Below are 21,980 nucleotides of genomic sequence, written 5' to 3'. Positions count from 1 at the left end.
CCGCCTCTTTCTGATCACTTGGTTCTGGGGAAAGAGAGCTGTCACGTCCTGAGGGCCTGGATCCTGAGGAACTGAGGCCTCTGCAAAAAGCCAGCACCAAGCTGCCAGGAGGAAGAGCTGCTGCCTTGAAAGTAGACCCTTCTTCAGGTCAAGCCTTCGGCCAGCTGCCGCTCAGACCTCTTTCCTGACTGTGGCATGGGACAGAGCTTGAGCCCGGCTGCCCCCAAATTCTTGACCCACAGAACGGTGTAAGAAAATAAATGTTTATTGCTGCGTCAAGTTGCTGCTTGGGGATAACTTACTCCTAGCAGAGTCATACGTAGATTAGTAATGGGGTTGGACTACTGTTCTGGTGTCAACTTGGGGAGTCTAGAGGTTTGGCTAAGTGACTCAGCAGGAAGCCAGGGTGCTTACTTTGTATACATCCTGAGCCTGTGGAAGAGGAGGGCATGGAGATTATGTGAGAGCTACACGCCCCTTAGGTGGGGGTAGCCTGTTTACAAAGTAAGGCAGGGAAAGAAGCTGCTTGCCGCCATTCCTTCGGTTTGCTCTGGATGTTTGCTGTTCAGCTGCCATTCCCCCTTTGCTCTTGTTGCTTTGCTGTCTTCTGCCTTGGAGCCAGCCAAGTATGGACTGAAACCTCCACAAACTGTAAGCTAAATAAACCTTTCCTTCCTTCATTTTGGGCGTTGGGTATTTTGTCTCAGCAGCGAGAGAAAAGTAACCAAGACAACTACGTAGGGAAGCACAGATGAAGGATGGAGGGAGGAAGGAAAGTCAGTAGTGGAGAGAAAAGTAGAAGAGGTCATAAAAGGTGGAGACTCCCTGCCCAGTCCTCCCACCCTTAGCCGCAGATCCTGGAAGTGCTCCCAGACACCCTCTGCACCTTAACTCCATCTTGTCAGCTCTCAGAGAAACTGGCCTGTGACAGAGCGCTGGAATCTGCCCTCCTTGGTGGTTTGACTGGCCTGCTGGCCTCTGTGAAGGTCACTTTGGATGCCTAAGAACTGAGCATCTTTACTTTCTTAGTGCCAAGGACACTTGCTCAGGATGTTTTCAAACACATAAAATATACAGGATTCCAAAAAGAAAAAGAAATCCAGCTCTGACTTCCCTCACGTTCACTGTCCTTACGTACACTGTTGGATGCGAGTGTCTGGAGGTGAAACTCCCTTCATGTAAAAACTGAACTTGCCCCATGGTTTGCAGTAAGAATAACAAAGCCATTCTGAGTGCCTTCTCCCTTCACAACTCTGAGGTAGGTCCTGGGAATTCTCTCTTCACAGATAAGAAACGTGCGTCTTGCCCAAGGTCACAGGGCTTGTGAGTGACCGTGCTGAGACCAAGCTCAGGCACCCTGACTACTCCAGAGTCCCTGCTTCCATCTGCACACCACCCTACATCTCCTCTGAAGGAGGGCAGGGCTGCTTCTAGGCCACCTGTGTAGCTGCATGCTCCGGGAACCTGTGCTGCCCAAATCCTCTGGCTAAGTGACACAAAGACTTTTGTCTGGGTTGCCCTTAGCTTAACTAGGATAGGCTGAAGCAGTCACAGAAGAGGCAGACAAAGGAAAACCAACGAAGTCCCAAAGAGCTGCAGTATAACTTGGCTTGAAGTAGCCTCACTACAAAGGCCTCTGGGTTCGCCGTGCACCAGGCATGGACAGCACCTGGAACTACGACAGTTCCAGCTCCATCTGGGCCGAAACACATCTCTTCCCAGAGTGACAGGCACCACAAGTGGCCCTGCCTTTCAGGAAAGCCAGATTCCCTAAATCTAAACAAAAGCAAGCCAAGTTCTAACACCTAAGGACGCAGTTCTGCACAGAGGCCCAAGAGGGGCCTGCTGGCCGGCCTCCCCTTTTAGTAACTTGTTTCACACATTTTTGGTCTCACCGTGTCACCTCCATTCATGTGTTCAACAGCCTGGCCTCGCTTTCTCCCCACATCCGTGGACTGGGAGCGCTTACAGGCACAGGCTCTGCTTTCAGATGCCAGCTCTGCAGCTTGGCCTCAGCGCGGCCACCATCACAGACGGGCCACCAGGGAGCACCACCTCACAGCCGTGTAACCAGTGCATCTGCTGCGCCTGGACCACACCATCCGTACCGAGCCTCTGCCAACCTGAGGGTACCCGGCTCCACTGCTGCCTTCCAAAGGGAACCCTAGCCCTGTCAATTCTGTCAAAAGGTTTCCAGGGGTAGAAATGCTGGGCAGGTGGTGCAGACTGGTTCACTCTCAAAACGTGCCTGTCAGATGCCTATAAACAAGCACTTCCTCTGGGCCTCCCGGGAAGAGCTGCCGAGAGATGTCTCCTCTGCCTCCTAACTCTCTTCATCCAGCCCTCAGGGTCTGTACCCGCTTTCCAGTCCAACCCTCCTGGGTCCTCTCCCATGTCATCTCTCAATGCTCTTATACAGAGCATCTGTCTGAACCAGCTTCTCAGAGGCAAACCATGCCCTCCTAGAAGACTTAGAGCACATCTTCTTAGTGTCCACTGCGCAGCTTCCTGCTATGGAGCCTGAAGCGGGCCCAGCAGTGCCCGGGGACAGTCAGCATCCCACAGGTCAGAGACAGATCCTCCCATCTAGAGAGAGCTCAGCCAGCCCTAAGGTCCTTGGCAACCACTTCCCATCTCTGAACCTGAGCTGCTTCTGCAAATGAGGGCCTCACTGAGGAGAGCTGATGAGGTCTGAGACCGTGCCCAGATTTTATCTGCAATGGTTTTAGACTTAAGTACTGTCGAAAACACTCTTCTGACCAAAACTTTCCCCCAGCTCCTCTGAGTTCTCTGACTGAAGAGGCCCAACACTGGACTTCCCTCTCCCTCCATGCAGAAACCAACAGCAGAATCGTGCTAAGTACTTTTAGGGAGGGAGCGTTCCCCCCGCCGCCCCCGTGTCTAACCTTGCTGTATCAATCTGGCCGGTGTTTAGCAATAACCCTATCAAGTCAGTTTAGCCAGAAACCCCTTGTCCCTGATGCTTCATCTCCGACATCTTCCATCCCACCCCCATCCCGTTCCTTTCTTAGACATCTCCACTTTGTCCTTGTTGGCACCAGGGTTGAGGCCACTCCTCCTCCCTCACTGCAAGATCCCATTGCAGCAGTTCCTTTACCCATCAGAACCCTTCCTCCGGCCCCTATGAGTACAGTCTGCCTGACCATCTATGCCAAGAGGCAGAACTTGCACATTCTTTTTTCTTTAATACTACCGAGGCAAGACCACAATTATAATCACGGTCACAACAGTTTGGACCTGAAGTGTCTCCCAAAGATCCACATGCCCACAGGGTGGCCACCATCACAGGTCCTACAGGGAGCATCACCTCACAGCCGCCTAACTGGTGCATCTGCTGTGCCTGGACCACACCATCTGCACCCAGCCCATGCCAGTCTTGACAGTGTCCAGCCCCACTGCTGACTTCTAAAGAAAACCCTAACCCTTGGTTGACTCTGTTGAAAGGTTTCCAGGGCTTTTTCAGTACTTTTAGACAAGGACTGTAGAAAACTCTCTCTTCTGATGGAAACTTTCCCTGAGCTCCTCTGAGTTGTCTGATTGAAGAGGCCCAGCCTGGAAAGTTCTCTACAGTACTTATCTAGAACCAAAGGCTTGCTCCCCAGGAGGCATGTAGAGAGCGCCCTTAGGAGGCAGGGTCTGGGGAGGGTCCTTAGGTCACAGCCTTGTGCAATGGACAGGGGCTGAGGGACTCCGGCTCTCTCCCTTCTCATTGCTTCCCGGCTGCAGTGAGATGAGGGATTCTGCTCTGCCCTGCACCCGTCACAATGTGCTGCTTCCCTACACAACCAACAGCAATGAGGCCAACAAGTCATCCACTGAAACCTCCAGAGCAGTGACCCAATACAAACCTTTTCTCTATAGAAGTTGACTGTCTCAGATTCTTTGTTATAATACCAGAAAGCTGACTAACACAGTTACAGCTACTCTCATTATCCCCATGTCTTTCAGTTTTAGGTTTAAAGAACCTTAAATATTTAGTTAACATCCTATTTTTTAGATTCTTACTCTGCAAAACTTATTCACTGTTTCAAGAAAGTTCTGTTTCCTCTACTGGCTTTGGTTCAGACCCTCACAGAATATGACCTCTAATGACCACACAACAATGGGCCAAACTGCCTTTTTCACAAGGGTATTAAGGAAATACCCTTCTCTACTTTCTGTAGAGAAGAGGGCTGCTTCTATATTCCTCACATCTTTTTCTACAAGCAAATGGAAGTGACACTCATAATCTGAGATCAGATGCCTATTACTTATTTTCCTTTTCAGTTCTTTCAATGTTCCCACCAAAACATAAATATAAAAACTGCCAAACATTAGCACAAGGTGGGGGAATTGTGACAGAACAGCACACTCTGCTTCCTGTTGGCATCGTTGTGCTTAATGCCTTCCTAGTAAATAAAACTTGAATAGTAAACAACAGGCATCTATGCAGCAGGGTACAGTGGGACAGGGCTATAATCCCAACAGTGTGGGAGGCTGAGGCAGGAGGATCATAACTTTGAGCTCAGCCTGGGCAACTTAACGAGACCCTGTCTCAAATATGAAAAGGGATAGAGATGTAACTCAGAGTAAAAGTCCTACTACAGAATCCCCTGTATGTGTGTGTGTGTGTGTGTGTGCGCGCGCACGCGCGCGCGTGCACGCATGCATGCATGTATGTGGAACGGGGCAGGGGAGCTCTGCCAAAAGCATGGTCCAAGCAGACACGTGCAGCCCGGGCTTGGTTTGCCTGTTTTGTCAATTCTCTGATTCTTTGGAAACCAAGTATCTATCCCCAAAGCCATTAAAGCAGCTAGCTAGGATAAATAGTTCCTGCCCAGAAAAACAGTTCTCTATTGTCAGATACTCTCTCTTAATTGATCTTAATAAGCTATTTTAAATGAATGCTGGGGAAAACCGCATCGCACTAACACGTGGTAATTATCTATAATTCTCCATTTTTAATGTCGTTGAAAAGAAAAAAAGAAATGCACATATGGACAGATGCTAACTAGAGTTTCACAAAGACATCAAAATTAGGGTATGTGGTAGAGTCAAGTAACTTGACTATAAATCTGCTTGAAAAGCAAGTTTTCAGCCCAATGAAAATACACACCACACGCTGTCGGGAATGTAAAGGGGTAAAATTTCTACAAGGCAGGATCCACAAAAATTGGCAGTGGGTAGAGATACGGCCTAAAAGCTAAATCAGCACAGCAGCACCTCATTTCGTGACTAAATAGTTAAAGTAAATTTTGGTATTTTAAATCAGCTTTGAAATGAGAAGAAGAGAAAGACAACACAAGCCTATAATACTGTGTTGGAGCAGCTTTTTAGACACAGTTTGTTCTGGTTTTGACAAATTAAAGAAATGTAATTCCATTTTAAAGGTCACTTAAAATCAACCGCCCTTATTTAACAGATGAGAAAAAGATAACCTTGAGGTTTTACAGCTAGGAGCAGAAGGCTGGGTCCAGAGGACCCACCCTCACTTTTGTATGTACTTTAGTGTAACAGTAGCTGGCTGTGCATCTCAGTTTGTGTATCCTCAGAGAAAGGCTGTGTGTCCTTTCCCTGAGGGGTACAGGAAACAATCCATGTGTTTACCAACTTGATATGACAAACAGCAACATATGTACATGTGTGTGAAAGTGGCAAAACAGGATTTTTACCCAGTTTATGCTCCCTGCAACTTTGGTGTATGTTTATTTACCCAAGCATCATAAAGGGTCCAACAGACCCACATCACTCCAGAATTTGTTAAAAAGTTTTCTTTATATTTTTCTGGTAGAAGTAACCCAATTCTGTACAATAGCAGATGAAAAATCAGATATGCAAGTTTTGGAGGAAGTCAAAAGTGAATCATCAAATTACTCATGTGGGAATGATGAAGATGATCCATTACGGTAAAGTACATGCTTTCATGACAGAAGGGTGGTATGGATATATGATGAGGATGATGAGGATGAGGATGATGAGGATGAGGATGATGAGGATGAGGATGAGGATGGTGATGATGATGACGATGACGATGATGACAACTTTGATGTTGGCCATGTGAGCCAAAGTTCCTGCAGCAGTGAAATGGAGCAAGAATCCACTGATACAGACACAGGGAATGTAGACCTCCTTGATTCAGATGACAAAGAAAACAGCAATGTGAGTACATATTTGACTAGATGAAATGTGGCAAAATGGCCACACAACCCAATGGAACAATTCAACGTTAGAACTAGGTCCAAAAGTACACTGAGGGTCTCGGCAGGGGTGAAAGGTATTGGACAGAATGCCCGCACTGCCATTCAATGTTAGAAACTGTAACAGACAAAATGTTACAAGATGCTGTGAAATACACAAAGGTTGAAACGCAAGTAAAATATCCTGCGTGCGCCAATAGCCACATTAAAAAATGTATTTAGTATGATACCTCACTAGCTGAACTGACAGCATTTATAGATCTGCTGTATTTAGCAGGGATTTATCATGGTGACTACAGGAATATAAAAGACTTATGGAGAAGTGATGGGTCAAAATATGGCATAAAAATTTATGCCCTTGTAGATGTGACGACTTATGCTTTCAATTTAGACATGTATCCTGGAACTCAGCCGGCAAGTCCTTATTCATATAGTAAAAAACTGAGTGATATTGTGTTTTGTTGGTTTTTTTTTTTTGTTTTTTTGTTTTGTTTTGTTTTTTTTGGTTTTTCTCCGGTACCGGGAACCGAACTCACGACCTTGCGTTTGCCAGGCAGGAGCTTTTGCCGCTGAGCTAAATCCCCAGCCCCTGAGTGATATTGTGAACACACTTATTGCTCCCCTCTCCCAAACTAATCAGAATGTGACATTTGACAATTGGCTTACCAGTTTCCAATTGATGTTACATTTGCTAAGTCGACCAGCACAAGAACTATACATAGGCACAAAGCAGAAATTCCAAATGAAGTATTTCCATCTCAAAACAGACAACTGTACAGTACAATCTTTGGATTTCAGAAAAATGTAACACTGGCATTGTATATGGCAAAGAAAAACAAACTGTACTGCTAATGTCAACATTCCACCATGATAAGAATACTGATAGGGAAACCTCGACAAAACAGAAGCCTGAGATGGAAACGTTCTCCAGCAAAACCAAGGGTGGAGTAGATGTTGATGATGAATTATGCAGCAACTACAGTGTCACTTGAAATACAAAGCTGTGGCCAATGGTTGTGTTTTACTTGATCCTAAACATTGTTTGGCATAAATAGGTCCATAGTTTACAAAAAAAGTAATTACAAAATCTCATGGAGAAATTTTCCTGGAGGATTGGGGCTGGAGCTCATAAGAGATGATTTACAGCAGAGGAAAAACAGAATGTTTCTGCCCAGAGAACTACACAATAACTTTGTGGAGCACACTGGTGAGCTGAGAGGTACACAGGCAGGCACAGCACCACAAAGACTTACTATGACAGCAGGAAAACAAAAATGTCACCTGTGCCCTCCAAGAAAGTACAAGAAAACCACACATACATGCTATCAGTGTAAGTAATACTTGTGTATGGAACATGCAGCTGTCATGTGTGAAGACTGCTTTGGCTGTGACAACTGAAGCAAAGCTTTTTTTTTTTTTTTTTTTGGTCTTTTTGAGACAAGGTCTCGCTATGCAGTTCAGGCTGGCCTTGAACTCACTTTTTAACTTAGGCTGGTCTTGAGCTCACAACAATCGTCCTGCTTCAGGCTCCCGAGTGCTGGGATTACAGGCATGCGCCACTATGCCTGGTTCAAACAAAGCTTATTTTTGAGGTAAGTTCTATCAGTATTTTCATTGTAGTTCTTATAGGAATTTATTTCTGATGTTATCTTTTAGTTTTTGAAAGTACACAGCTGATGTGAAAATGCTGGTGTTTATTCTAAATGCACAATACAAATTAAAAATTTAATACTTCATTTTACTGACATTTTATGTTCCTGTTAACAACACACTATATAATACAGTAAGAACCTCCTGCCAAAACAGCAACACCACTGAGATGTCAAGTATGTCCCACAAAAAGGCCAGGAAAGCAAAACACATGTGCTGTCCGTGTAAGTGATACATGGGTATGGAACGTGCAGTTGTCATGTGTGCAGACTGCCTGGGGTCTGATAACTGAAGTGAAGATTACTTTTTTTGTAAAGTGCTATTGGTATTTTCATTTCAGTTCATATAAGAATATATTTGTGTTGTTCTTTTTTAGACTTAAGATACCAAAAAACAATTGATGTTGAATATTTTGATGCTTTTTTTATAAACGTGATAAATATTAAAAATTCAATGCTTTATTTTTGTGATATTTCTCCTGCTAAGTACTTGTTGCTTAACATAATAGAACTCATAATATTAATAATTCATCAATAGAAATATTCAAAGAATAAAAGTGGGTCTGACAGAACCGTGTTTCCGCACCTTGATGACAAAATTAGTGTTCTGCTCTCTAAGAACTCACAGCTCAGGCTTGGGGAAGGGGTGGGGTAGTCGAGGGAAAACTGCTACTCTTTCAATTAAAATCTCATCTTCAAGTGGACATTTAATCAGCAGATGACCTATCTTTATCTCTCTGAACATTGATAAAAAAATGCTTGAGCACTTACTATGTCCCACGTGTTGGGGCTATTCTAGAAATTACTATATATCTAGCAAAGAAGTACTGTAACAAGTCTACCTTCTATTTCAGCAAATATGTAAGTTACTGTCACATTTTAAAAATTCCTTTAGTCTTCACTCCACAAGTGCAAGTGATCTTGCGCTCCTACGCAGGGGTAGGTGTGTACACACAGCATCTATACCTATTTCCTCAAGGGCGTAGCTGTCCCAGCCCTAGAGCTGTAGTCTCTATTGCTAGTGCCAGCTGACCTAGTGACAAGAGGAAAGGACTACCTTGGGCTTAGAGCTGACAATGGATTAAGAAGAAATAAGGGAGCCTTGTTTACTGATGAGTCATTTAAAAGGAGGAAAGTGGCCAAGACCCAGGATAAGCAGGGACTAAGGTGCCCCAAATGATCACACGCAGCCCTAGATCAGGGATCCCATTCTTGCCCTAGGGTGCTCTACCACTGAGTTACATCTCTAGCCCTTTTTAATTTTTATTGTGACAGTCTTGCTAGTAAGTTGACCAGGCTGGCATCAATCTCATGATCCTTCTGCCTAAGGCTAATACGTGACTTTTGCGTGAGGCTCCCTAGAAATCTTATGCTGGGTTTGTCCTAGGTGAGCAACAGGAGGCATCTGTCTTTTGCATTAACAAATGACGCAACAACTGGAACTAGAAAGGAGGTGACTCACCCTGAATTACTTCTACTTTCATCCTCTTTAAAGTTACTCAGATTAACAGCAGTGCACTTCCAACCCATTATGGAGAAAACAAGCTGGGAAATAAATCTGAAAATAATTAACCAACTAGTGATTTTTAATTTGTATAGCTTTTTTGGGAATTGACAATTAAGAATTTCATCAAAATCAATACAAACTTACCTATGCCAACTTCCTGCTTCTGAAATGCACCTGGTTCTTTTGATAAACAGGAGTTTCCGGTAATTAGAAGTAGGTGAGAGCTACGTACACTCTACCCCTAACCTTTATGTCAGCATCAATCCAAACTACATCATAGTACCTGAACCGGCAAGCCCCAGAACAAACACCCTGTCCTTTTCTGACAGAAGTTCTCCTCTTGTGCTCAAGCACTTTGACGAGCATAACTCAGATTCCCTCAGAAATACCATCCTCAGAGTAAGACGAGCAAAGTTTATAGCTGAGTAGAGAACATCATGTTTCAAAAAGGGGGGTAACCACAGACCTCGGGCGCTGCTTTAATGGTGTCAGGGTGCTGGGGTTGGCAGGCTCTGATTACTTTATTCAGCCAAGGCTGGTGGGGCCCTTACCATTCCGTTTACCAATACTCTTCAACATCCATTTGTACATATAGAAGTGCATACTCTGACTCTGCATAGAGTCAAATTATGTGAAAGCCACCTTAATATTAAAATCATGGTTCTAAATAAGATTTTAAAAAGAATTATGGTTTTGCCATTACCATTTTGACAACTGGAAAAATATTTGTTGCACTTAACCACGTTATGTTCAACCTTAACCACAACCTGGCATCCCTGTTTTAAAGATGAGAACACTTCAGTTGAGATTGAGAGAAGCTAAGAAAGTCAGTCAAAATTACAACCAGACAGCACTCAAAGGTGGTCCCGCCCAGCTCCAAATCCCTAGACATTTTCCTGTTTGTTACCCCTAAACAAATCTAAAATGTTCAAGTACACAACCCAAAATGGCAAAATCATACCAACACACCACTTGTCTTATTTCATACCTTTAATCCTCTGAAACTTCCAGGGCTGGTTGGAGAGGAGCTGGAGGATTTTGTAGATTTAGGAGTGGAAAGTTGGCTGCTGGGAGTTCCGTTAACTGACCGTGAGACAACAAAGGAGACAAAGGCCATCAAAACCCCGAACAGCTAGATTGTGTAAAACCACTAAATACATGCATAACATAGCTCCAATAAAAGTTCAGTTCATTTAAAATAAAGCTCAAAGCAGATGGCGAATCAGCAAAAAGCAAAAATAATGTATTTTATTGCATTACAGACAAAAAAAGTCAGACAAGGAGTGAAAACAGAATTATTTTCAGTAATAGCTTTCCAATAGTAGTATCAACAAATATCTAAGACACTGTAGAATTGGGTGTGTGTGTGTGCGTGTATGTGTGTGTGAACTTGTACACATATCTTGGCTGTCAGAAAGTAAATGACTGGCTGTTATGTTATGATTTACCGTGAAGCTTATTCCATAACCTCCAACATCCATCCACTATCCTCCTGTATCCTAACCCAAAAGACCGACAAGTTCTTACAGCTCCCTCAAATCAGCTACACCACAGTCCAAGCATATTTTCTAAGTACATTTTTTTTTACTCAACATTGAACCCAGGGTCTCACACATCCTAAGAACATACTCTACATGGTTTGACAGCTCCAGAGCTCTACTCTCTTACGTATATTCTTAATGAAAAGGGGAAATTATTGATTGTTACCTTATAATATTTACTTATTTGGTTAAAGGGAATAAAAGACATTCCTCAAATTTTTAAAAATCTAGGCTAGTTATTTCTAACTCTTTGTATTTTGTTTCCTTCATGGCTTAATTTCCCCATTACTTAGCAAAGCAAATCCTGGTAGTTTTCCTATACAGCCCCTCCAAACCCCCATAAACTTCCTTGGTTGGAAGTTTGACTTAGATCCCATGTCAGGAAAAGTACGGCCAGCACGGCTAAGAGGGAGGTTAATGCCCAGATCCTATCTTCCAGAATGCCGGGTAAATGTTTCAGTACCGCTCACCCTGACTATGTCACCTACATCCACTTCTGCAGTGATTTCACAGAGCTGGTTGACATCTAGCATTAGTATTTTTCCTCCTCTAAAGAGTACTTGTAATCCCTTTTATTAATAACCCTAAAAGTTTTCCCCCAAAGTGGATAAATACTGCCATCCATCTTTATGGATAAAAAAATAGCAAAATCCATCTGCCTTTTTTTAAACACGAGAGAGTTTTAAATAATTCTAATAAGTATAAAAAGCCAAATGCAGAGGTAAGGGCCCTGAACAGAGGACTCCAAAAGCGAGTACCAGTCCTTAAATATAAGTAGAAAAATCTGGATCAGCAAGTATTTACAAATAGATGAATCATTTAACAGATATATCTGTACTTAGTCATTATTTATTGTATTGCTCATTTTAAAACTTCAGTGAATGTGACATTTTTCACTTATTTTTATATTTTCAAACTTTAATTTTTCTAACCCTAAATCACTCAGTTCAGTTCTCTAAATGAATTTATGCAGTACTCCGAATACAACACAAATAACTGCAATTAGAAATATTTAAGAGTATTTACCAGCCCTTATAATTTCTCAAGTTAATTTCAATTAATGTTATTTCTTTTAAAATTTTTTAAAATGGGTAAAGCATAAAGGCATTGAAACTGTCTGTATGACACTATCATGCCATCAGAATTGTTCTTCTAAGCTACAGCATGTACACCATCGAGAGTGAATGCCACTGCAAACTGTGACCCTGCATGATAATGACATGCTGACTGCAGCAGACGGACCATTCTGAGCCAGCGTGGTGGCACATGCGTATCATCTCAGCACTCAGGAAGGCGCAGGCAGGAGGATCCCAGCCTGGGCAGCTTAGAAACTTAAGAATGGCTCAAAATACATTTAAAAATATTTTTTTTAAGGCTGGAAGTATAGCTCAGTGCAAAGACTCTGGGTTCAATCCTCAGAACTGCAAGAAAAAATGAAAATATTTTTGAAAAGTGCCAATAGGAGGCTGTGTGTTTGGGGGCCAGACGTACCCCAAAGAGGACCTGCACCTTCTGCTCAGTTTTGCTGTGAACTTAAAAACGGCTGGAATAACTGGTCTCTAAAAACATTCTTTTAAAGGATTCACATAAAATAAGAGATTACTGTGAACGATACATTCCTAAGCTTACTGTGAGTCCAGACTGAATTTCATTTTTTTCCTTCCTCCATCCCACAGGACAATCTGTACCGGTCGCAAGGTCCTTATCAATCAACACTGTCAGCTTTCACTACTACTCCGACACCACGCTGAGAGCAAAGGCATAGGAGAAAACCTGTCCCTGTGGACAGCTGTGTGAAAATCCACTCCTTGCCTAAGTGGAGTGTCTTAGCAAAACTCACTGCCACCCATTTCACCCATGTCAGTAACTACACTTGGCATTCACTCTAAAGAGACCTAGTCCTGTGTAGCCTCACCGTTCTCAATGGCACTTGCAAGGTTCTAAAAACTGTTCTTTAATAAAAACTCCTTAATTTCACTCACTTGCACATTTCTCTGGAGTTTGGGGTGGCTACACGAGACTCTGGACAAGGCCTTGGGGCATCCCTGCCATATCCCTGCTGCGCTCCACGATGACCAGCCGGCATCTCACAACGCTCCCACTCCTCACTACTCTCCTGTCTCTCCTAAAACCTTTTTCTTAGGGGGCAAGTTTTACTGGGAATCCAACTCAGGACCTCACGCTTGCCAGGCAAGCACTGCATCACTGAGCTAATCCCTAGCCCCTCTCCTAAAATCTTACCCCTTCCATTCAACAATGAGAGGGAAACTTGGGGGGCTTTTTTTGTTTATTGGCTCTCCATAATTTTTATCCTGGTATACTATGAAAGATTCATTCATAAGCCTAAAACCTAAAATAAGAATTTTTAAGGCTTAAACTACAGTAACTACCTATTTATGTTACCCGGATTACTGTCTATGTGTTTATTACTATTTAGCTATTTTGGTAGGTTTTTGTTGAAGGATTTAGTGAATCAGAAGACTACTCAAAATAGCACTTTGGCCCCAAGTTTAAAAGGCTATCATGTTATGCTCACAAAGTTACTTATTCTTTTTGAATGTCTAATCAGTCCCTTGGAATTCTTCTTTTTGAGCTAAAGGTCTCTAAATTGCCAAGCTGACCTTGAACTCCTAGGATTGAGTGATCCCCCTGCTCAGCGTCCAGGGAGCTGGAACTGAGGTGGGCATCAACATGCCAGGCTTTCTTGCAAATTTTAAAATGGCAACAGGTATACTACAGCTAAAGCAGTCTGTAAAAGCAAGTAATACTACTTCTGGTACTGCGGCTTCTAATACTACAGAACTCTATCCCTCCTGGTGATACAGAATGGGGAAAACACACATGGAGATAGATCTACTTTCTGGGTAACATGAGCAGCTTCCTTCAGAGTAACAGTGAAATGCCAGCAATGGGCTCCCGCTTGCAGTTTTCTGTAACGTAAGTGCTGGATACACTTTGTTTTAAACTCTTATAGAAACCATTTGTCGGGGCTGGGGATTTAGCTCAGCGGCAAAGCGCCTGCCTGGCAAGTGCAAGGTCGTGAGTTCGGTTCCCGGTACCGGAGAAAAACCAAAAAAAAAAAGAAACCATTTGTCCTCGGAAATGTGATTTTAAAATCCCACAACTTTTACCTACTCTACCCAAATATGGATTCTGCATACTAGAATGCTACAATTTTCTTTAACCACACCAAATTCAAATTTTAAAATATCCTTTATATATCGTATTAGGCTGGTGATGGAGCAGTCAGTCTGCAGGGCAAATGTGGCAGTGAAACATTTGTAGTTCAGCATGTTGATTTTCCTCTCTGGGCTGCAGTGGACAAAACTGAATTAATCATACCGGATTTTTAAACCATCCTCTCCACTTTCATTTTTTTTTTTTAATGATGTGATAAGCATCTGTAAACCCACCACTTAAGATAAAAGCTATGAGATCTGACAAAAATCTACATCCAAATGTGATTTTCCCAGGTCACTGTGTTTATGCAAATTGCATATAGCAGCTTTCCTAGTTTTAGGCTATTTTACAGATAGCCTAATACAATTTAAAATAAGGTCAGCGGCAGAGAGACACCTCTAGTTAAGATAGTAAAAGTGTAAATAAACTATCATATATTCAGAGAGAGAGACACAGTACTGAGCCTGTACCTGTATAAAAAGTATAGTCTGCCTTCTTACATGTACAGGGAACATCTCATAATCCTATTCTGGCATGTTCTACTATCAAGCACTTTGAATGCCAGGATTTACATGATTCCTATGCCCTTCACCCCAGGAAGGAATGGAGAGGAACAATGTATCATTATTTCTATGCCCATTTGGTGCGACTAACACACGCTAGCACTTTTTCAGTAGTAACACTCCCAAGATGAACTAGAACAAAGAACCCCCTGAGGAGACAACGTCCCCCCAATCACTGCATCTCAACTACGCGCAGATTGGCACTTGGCAATCTGCCGGGAACCGTTCCTCTAATGAACACAGGAGGCTGAGGCACCCTACGCACTGTGAAACATTTCATAATGCACAGATGCACACTGGAATAAGCCAGATACACTCATGGAGATGGAGCAAAGGAAACAGAAACGTAGCAAAAGACAAAAACAAAACCCAGCACAGCAACAAAGCCACAGCGCTCATGGCTCACCTGGGGATTTGGCTGTAGAATAGGCACTGGAGTAGTGGCCACCCCGCTTTACTGTACACACGCAGTATACACAAGCAGAGGAGACAGTAAGGAGAGTGGTTATTCAGCAGTCTAAACGTGTATACAAAAAGAAGGGTCAGTCAGCCTGCCCTAAGGAGTGACGTGGCTGCTGCGGACAGCAGGGAAAGAGGAATGTCCAAGACAGTCTAGGAAGTTCGATGCTCAAAATGGTCTTCACCGATACTATGCTGACATAGTCTGGGTAGCCCATCTGGTAAATCATGATTTTTTACAATTTGCTTCTTAAGCAAATTATTCTTAATTACTATGAACAAACCCAGTGAATCAAGTTTTTGAGACATTTATGTAGGTTTACAATGTTTAAAAAAATGCCCACTCAAAATTGTGACAAATCTATAGGTTTAGGACCTGAAAGAAACTTCATTAGAGGAGTATCTAACTCTGACATAAGTACAACCTTCCAACAATAATCAAGGCTACCATTATATTGCTCGATGAAGGAAAGGCCGGAGGAAATGTATCAAGTATATGTATTTCTGCGTGAAGTGAATGCTTTATACCATATGAGATAACGTTAAGAACATAAATGTGGGGGCTGGGGATTTAGCTCAGCGGCAAAAGCGCCTGCCTGGCAAGCGCAAGGTCGTGAGTTCGGTTCCTGGTACCGGAGAAAAAACCAAAAAAAAAAAAAAGAACATAAATGTGGTCAAAATGTGAAAGCTTTCCATGTAAACAGCACAAGACGGCTGTAGATACTAAGAATCTCCTTGAGAACATGAAGAACAAAAACGTGCAAATCTCTCAGGAGACTCACAACTTTGGAAAACAAACCTAACTTTCTGGTTTTAAATTGCATGTCCTTTCTCTGCTGTTGTGGAACCTGGCTACACACCAGCCTGGCATAGACTACTGGTTCATAAACATTCAAGAAAACTGCAGGAGAAGGACCTGCCCGTGCTGGGAGCAGCCACCGCTCTTCCAGTCGTACCTGAAGCTGGTGACTTGCTGCGACGAGAGGGCCCAGGGCTTTTGGATCCGGAATACTTAACAGCTGAGGATCGAGAGTAAGATGACTTCAGGACACGGCATTCTGGAAAGGAACAAAAGTACATACGATAAATCAGATTTTAACAGAGCAGAAAGGCATACCATGCATGACCACAGTTTACCATGTACAACTGCTCTTTAACAACCTCTTTCTTTCTGAGACAGGTTTCAGGCTGGCCTCGAACTCACAATGATCCTTCTGCCTCCAGCTCTCCCCAGTTCTAAGACTGCACGTACACAACACCCGGCTGCCTGACAGCTTCACTACATTACCGGGGTCAAACCCAGGGCCTTGCGCATACTAGGCAAGTGCTCCACTGAGCTACGTCCTCAGTCCAATTAAACAACTTTGATGAACAAAGTAACTGAACAAAAGTACACCTGAGGTTATCATCAATCAGGCCACAGAACCTGTGACATTAGCTCACACTTCCAGATGAAGTTCTTACTGACCATAGAATACCAATGTCCTAACTTGATACACGGAAGCATCCGCAGCCTAACCCGTATGTGTGGAACTCTCCTTTTAATCAGCAGAACTGACAAGCGAAGACTCTGAGGTCATTATGTTCTTCAACTCCTTGGTTTTTATTTTGAACGGATAAGGGGCTTCCATTTCTGGACCACTGACTGTCTTATTTTCCATCTTCCAAAAGTGATGCACAAAATGAGGAAAATAGCTTTAAACAATAATTTTTGTCTCTCCCTAAGTTGCCAAATAAAAGTGTTTAAAGTACCAGAACTACAGCTAGAATAATCTCTTCTAATTTAAATAACTGAGAACATGAGTTTTGGAGTCAAGTAGATTTTGGGTGAATCATGGATTTCATATTTGCTAACTGGGAGACCTCAGTATCTTCCCTGAGAAATTGGGATAAGACTAAAATCTGTTTCATAGTCTTCTTGTAAGAGTTACATTAGATAAAATATTGTCTATAATTTACTTTAAAATACTTCAATTTACAAAGTTTAAAATGTGAATTAGCTTATAATCTGTCTTCCAGAGGCAGTAAATCCACCTATAGAGTACACTAATCAGGAAAATATACATGGGGGGGGGGCTGGGGATTTAGCTCAGCGGCTAAAGCGCCTGCCTGGCAAGTGCAAGGTCGTGAGTTCGGTTCCCGGTACCGGAGAAAAAAAACCAAAAAAAAAAAAAAAATGTATATATACATGGGAAGGCTAGTTAGCACCTGATAGACTCTAATCAAAACCTTACACAAAGGGCACAATAGCAACTTCTGCTTAATTAGTACTATGGGTGACGCCCACTGTCGAAAGATGTGGTGTGGGCCTGTTCCAAACATTTTAAAGGCAGTGCTATCTTTTATGAGCACGGTATGTAAACATACAGAGCAAATAACCTGGAACTTCAGAACTACACCCCGGGTTTAGGAATCAGAGCCAGTTCTACATCTAGCTTTTAGTAGAGAATTTGTAACTTGGCTAAGATTAACATAGCTGAATTCTATGTATTCTGAATGGATCTCTAATGCAAGATGTTGTAAAAAGCTTCACAAATGCTTTACTCTTATTAACATTATCCAAAGAAACCTAGAACAAATTATTATATTTCAGTGTCTCAACTTTCCATATGATGACTACTGCTACCACAGAAATATTATGAGGATAAAGCTGAAGTTAATAAAGATATAACCTATAGTGGTTAGTGTTAGGCAGAAATGAGACCTTAGCATGAGACAAGAGACCGGGGGCTGTAGGAAAAGCAAGAGAGATGTGATTTGTAAACATTTCCCTTTATTTTCTTATCCTTAAGCTATACATAAAATCCCAACAAGCTTATAGTTTCAAGCTATAGCCCAAGAGAATGTAAGACCCTCTGAGTATACTGATGAGGTCCAGGCCAGGGGTAAGGGGTTGGAAAAACCTCAAGGTCTCAGAACAAACTAAATGGAAAGATTCCACATGGGGAACAGGAGCCTTCTTTCTTCTCTCAGAAGTTGGTCAAAACAACCCATTTTCCCTTGTCCAAGAACAATGGCCTGGGAGGAAGGAAATGATACTCCTTGAAAACCCACTTCATCATATTAATGCAGTCTGAGCTCTCATTCAGTGCAACTGGTGTATTGGTACCTGCCCACATGCACACTTTAATGTGCCTTCTTTACTGCTCTAAAAATCTAACGCTTTACAATAAACTCTGCCCACACTCTATACAGCTGCCGAAGTACCTTGTCTAAATTCTCTCTTCAAAGACAGAACCAAGCAGCCTCACTGGTTCCTTGCAGTATTCGGACCAGGCTTCCTGGCGACAACAGGTAAATGCATACTTTTGTGGACCTTAATCTCACAGCACAGGGCACAGAAGGATATTATCTACCTTGATGTACTGTACGCTGATATTATCAACTTAAAGTAGGGTCTCTCCAATAGAATAATACAATATAGAAACCTTCAAGGAAATACACAGCAGAGACACAGGTGAAAAACAAAAAAACAAATGGGAGAGAAACTGTAGGCAGATGGGTAACCGATGCAGTGTAACAAGGAAGTATTACACAAGATGTTTTAATACTATAGAATGCATCATCTTAAATTTTAAAAAAGTAATGATGGATGTGGTGCCACACACCTGTACTTGGGAGGCTGAGGCAGGAGGATCACCACAAATTTGAGGTCAGCCTGGGCTACACAGTGAGTTCAAGGCCAGCCTGAACTACATAATGGGAGATCCTCAAAAACACAAACAGAACAAAAATCAAAATTTTAAAAAGCACTGGTGTCACTCTACTTGGCAATGCATTTCTCTAATTCTGGACTGCCATGACCAGCACAGTTATAAGTCTTTTACCATATATCTATTTTTTTGTAACAGCCAATATTTCTCAAATATGAGTGAGACTACATCTCTAAGACTGCTCTCTCTATGAAATCTTATGCTTGAATCACCTTACCTCAAAGATGAAGCTGACTTTATTATCAGCTAAAACAAACACTACTACTGTAACAGGTTTAAAGTAATAAAAACAATTACGGAAAGCCATATTCATAGAACCAATAACATCTGAAATCACTTAGATCACTGATAAATAGTTAAAAATTCTATATATTAACCAAAATTAAGAAAAAAGGATTTTTTTTCCCATTCCACTCATAAAATAGCTTCCCCCCCAATATATAAATAATACATGTGATTGGTTTTCTTAAAAAGTTGCAAACGAAACAATCAGATAAAAAAGAATTCTCAGCTCCTCACCAATAACAATTTAGTTATTACATACTCTTTTATGGCTTTTGCTTATTTATGGCGCTGGAAAAAAACCCAGGCACTCTACCACTGAACCACCTCCCCGGCATTTTTTTAAAAAGTGGTACTGAGAGTTGAATCCAGAGCCTTCCAACTGAACTACATCCCCAGCTCTTTTTATTTTTTATTTTGATACAGAGTCTAAATTACTAAATTTCCAGGCTGGGCTGAAAATTGCAGTCTTCCTGCCTCAGCCTCCCAGAATGTCATGGCCAGCTAAAGGTGATGAAGATAGTCAATGAATGGCCTTACCACTGTGATCCAGGACAAAGTCATCTTGGGCGTAACGGAATTTTTCAGGTCCACATGCAATAAAAACATCATCATCCCCAAAAAAGTCTTGCAGACAGGTAACCTAAAAAAAGAAATCACATGCAAAACATCAGAAACACTAGAAGTGAAATAAGCAGTTGGCAAAATGGAATACATAGCCTAGCTGCACACTTTTCCTTGATCTCAGAACAGCTGAATGAAGGTTCTTAGCACATAGCGATTCCTGTCTAACACATCAAGACAAACACGCAAGGGTGAGTGATTTTTTTTCCAGGGTTTCCTTATGGATGATGAAGCTAGGATGGAAGGAAGCCTCCACTCTCTGTTTGCTGTACTTCTCTCTTGTGTGTGACCTTGGACCTGACTTCTCTGTCTCTCTGGGTTGATGTCTTGGACTGCTATGAGGATTCACATCTAAAAACTGCTCAGCATGATCAATGCCTGCTGTGTACTGCAGTTGATGTGTTACAGGCATCATCCTCATTGGGATAAGAGGGGGTTTTGCCACGAAGCTAATGGCAGGCTGCAGGGCTCTCTCCGGGCCCTGCCCCTAAATGAGCAGTCTCCGTGTACGTTCAGTTATCAGAAAGCTGTCTCCATCCGTACCACAGCAGTATCAGAGCGCACAGAACCAGGCCCATCCCAGGGCACGTGTTCATGCATTCGTCCCGGTGCTAACAAGCAGAACCATTCGGGGACTCACGACAGACACAGGCTCTACCTTCACCTGTTTGCGATGGGCTGTGACAATTAAACAAAAATCTCTTAAAAGTACTTCATTTCCAATAATAAAATTTTTAAACACTGCCGCCGTTCCTGGAAGGCCTGAGCAGTCTCGGGATCCTTTACATCTCCCTCAGGATTATTAGCTTTTTATTGAGGAAAAAAATGTTCACTGTAGAGTTAGAAAGCAACGCTCCAGGGAGAAGACAGTGAACTAGATATAACGTAGATAGCACAGGTCATAGTAGAGAAACGAGTCCCACGACACACCTTTTAATTTTTGTGTGCACAGCCAACACACAGACATTAAGTGGCACTGGCACGCATTGTACCTCCTTTTTGCGGGACCCGGCTTCAATAGCTCCAGCCACGGTGTGTGAGGCTTTCAAGCAGGATCTTTTTATACTGAGAGTTATCCTGTCCTCTTTCTTCCCCAACCCCTCATGTCTAGTCCTATACAGTTCCAGTGTTTCTGCTCATGCCTTTGGTTCACACACTCGTTCCTTCTTGCCTGGACTCCTCAGTCCCACCTGCTCCCAGTCCCACCTGCTCCCAGTCCCACCTGCTCCCAGTCCCACCCTGCACCCTGCTTCTGCCCATTAGTACTCAGTCTCTCACTGCCCCTGCAGCCTGCACCACCTAGGACCTCAGCGCCTCGGCACCGAGAGGACGGGGCTCCCTCAGGGCTGCACCCTGCCAACCCTTCAACCTCCTCCTGGCCAGCTCTTTCTGCTACTCTGGGTTCCTACCTGCGTGGCATCAGGTGGGTTTTTTAAAAAAAATAGCTTTTCAAAACTAGGGTTCACATACCATAAACTTACCCATTCAAGGTACTCAATTCAATGGTTTTTAATATATTCTGAGTTGTTCAGCCATCCCCACAGTCCATTTTAGAATGTTTCCATCACCCCCAAAAGAAACCCCACACCAACAGCAGTCACGCCCCAGGCCACCCTTTCTTCAGCCCCAGCACCTGTGATCTACCTTCTGTCTCTAAGGATTTGCCTCTTCTAGGTATTTCCGAATCACACAGGAAGTGTGACTGAGACTGGTAGCACGGATCAGTCCCTGGCTGTGCGTTCAATGCACTTGTGCCCCATTCACTGGTGATGGATGCCTGGGATATTTCCACACCACTGCTGGCTCCTCCTTTCCTCATGCTGTCACCAGCCCCTGCTGACACCCTTCAGCGCCGAGCCCATGGGCGCTTCCTGTTCATCATGCCCTCTGGGCCTCGGGAAGTTCCTGCTTTTGTGAATGCTTAATACACATCTGCTGAATGAGGCTGTGAGGAGTTGCTCCTACCGGAAATGAGCGACAAAGAACAACTTCTCCAGGGCAAGTGGTGCACAGCTGTGACCCAGGCTGCCATCACTGCCACTTACAGTCAGGACTTCCTAAGTACCTCTCCGAATTCTCTATCGTGAGAATTCTCTATCGTGAGACGTTCTCCGGAATCCACGCCACAATAGTGCGGCCCATGCTGTTACCACTGTCCTCACTCCCAAGTGGGAAGACACACCTCAGGACGGAGACTTACCCTTACACAGGTAAGGAACGCGCGCGCTGGGAGTTAGATGCGCGTCTTCCACTTCTGACATCTCT

At 43.1% G+C, this 21,980-nt stretch overlaps 1 protein-coding gene across 4 annotated transcripts in view; it reads right to left on the bottom strand.

The window, feature by feature from the left end:
• Dclk2 (doublecortin-like kinase 2) overlaps nucleotides 1–21,980 on the bottom strand; it is a gene marked incomplete at its 5' end in the record, with an annotated part of 141,350 nt that overhangs the window by 34,581 nt on the left and 84,789 nt on the right. For 2 of the 4 annotated variants that reach the window (XM_005400883.2, XM_005400882.2), the window contains 4 exon segments: nucleotides 10,342–10,436; nucleotides 15,044–15,094; nucleotides 16,053–16,154; nucleotides 19,632–19,734. In XM_005400883.2, coding sequence (XP_005400940.1) covers nucleotides 10,342–10,436; nucleotides 15,044–15,094; nucleotides 16,053–16,154; nucleotides 19,632–19,734 — 351 coding nt within the window. 4 annotated transcript variants of the gene reach the window in all.

The sequence above is a fragment of the Chinchilla lanigera genome, unplaced genomic scaffold, assembly GCF_000276665.1.
Source record: "Chinchilla lanigera isolate Chin_1 unplaced genomic scaffold, ChiLan1.0 scaffold00070, whole genome shotgun sequence".
NCBI classification, from domain to species: domain Eukaryota; kingdom Metazoa; phylum Chordata; class Mammalia; order Rodentia; family Chinchillidae; genus Chinchilla; species Chinchilla lanigera.
The sequence above is the reverse complement of the archived record's forward strand: the minus strand, read 5'-3'. Positions and strand labels throughout refer to the sequence as shown.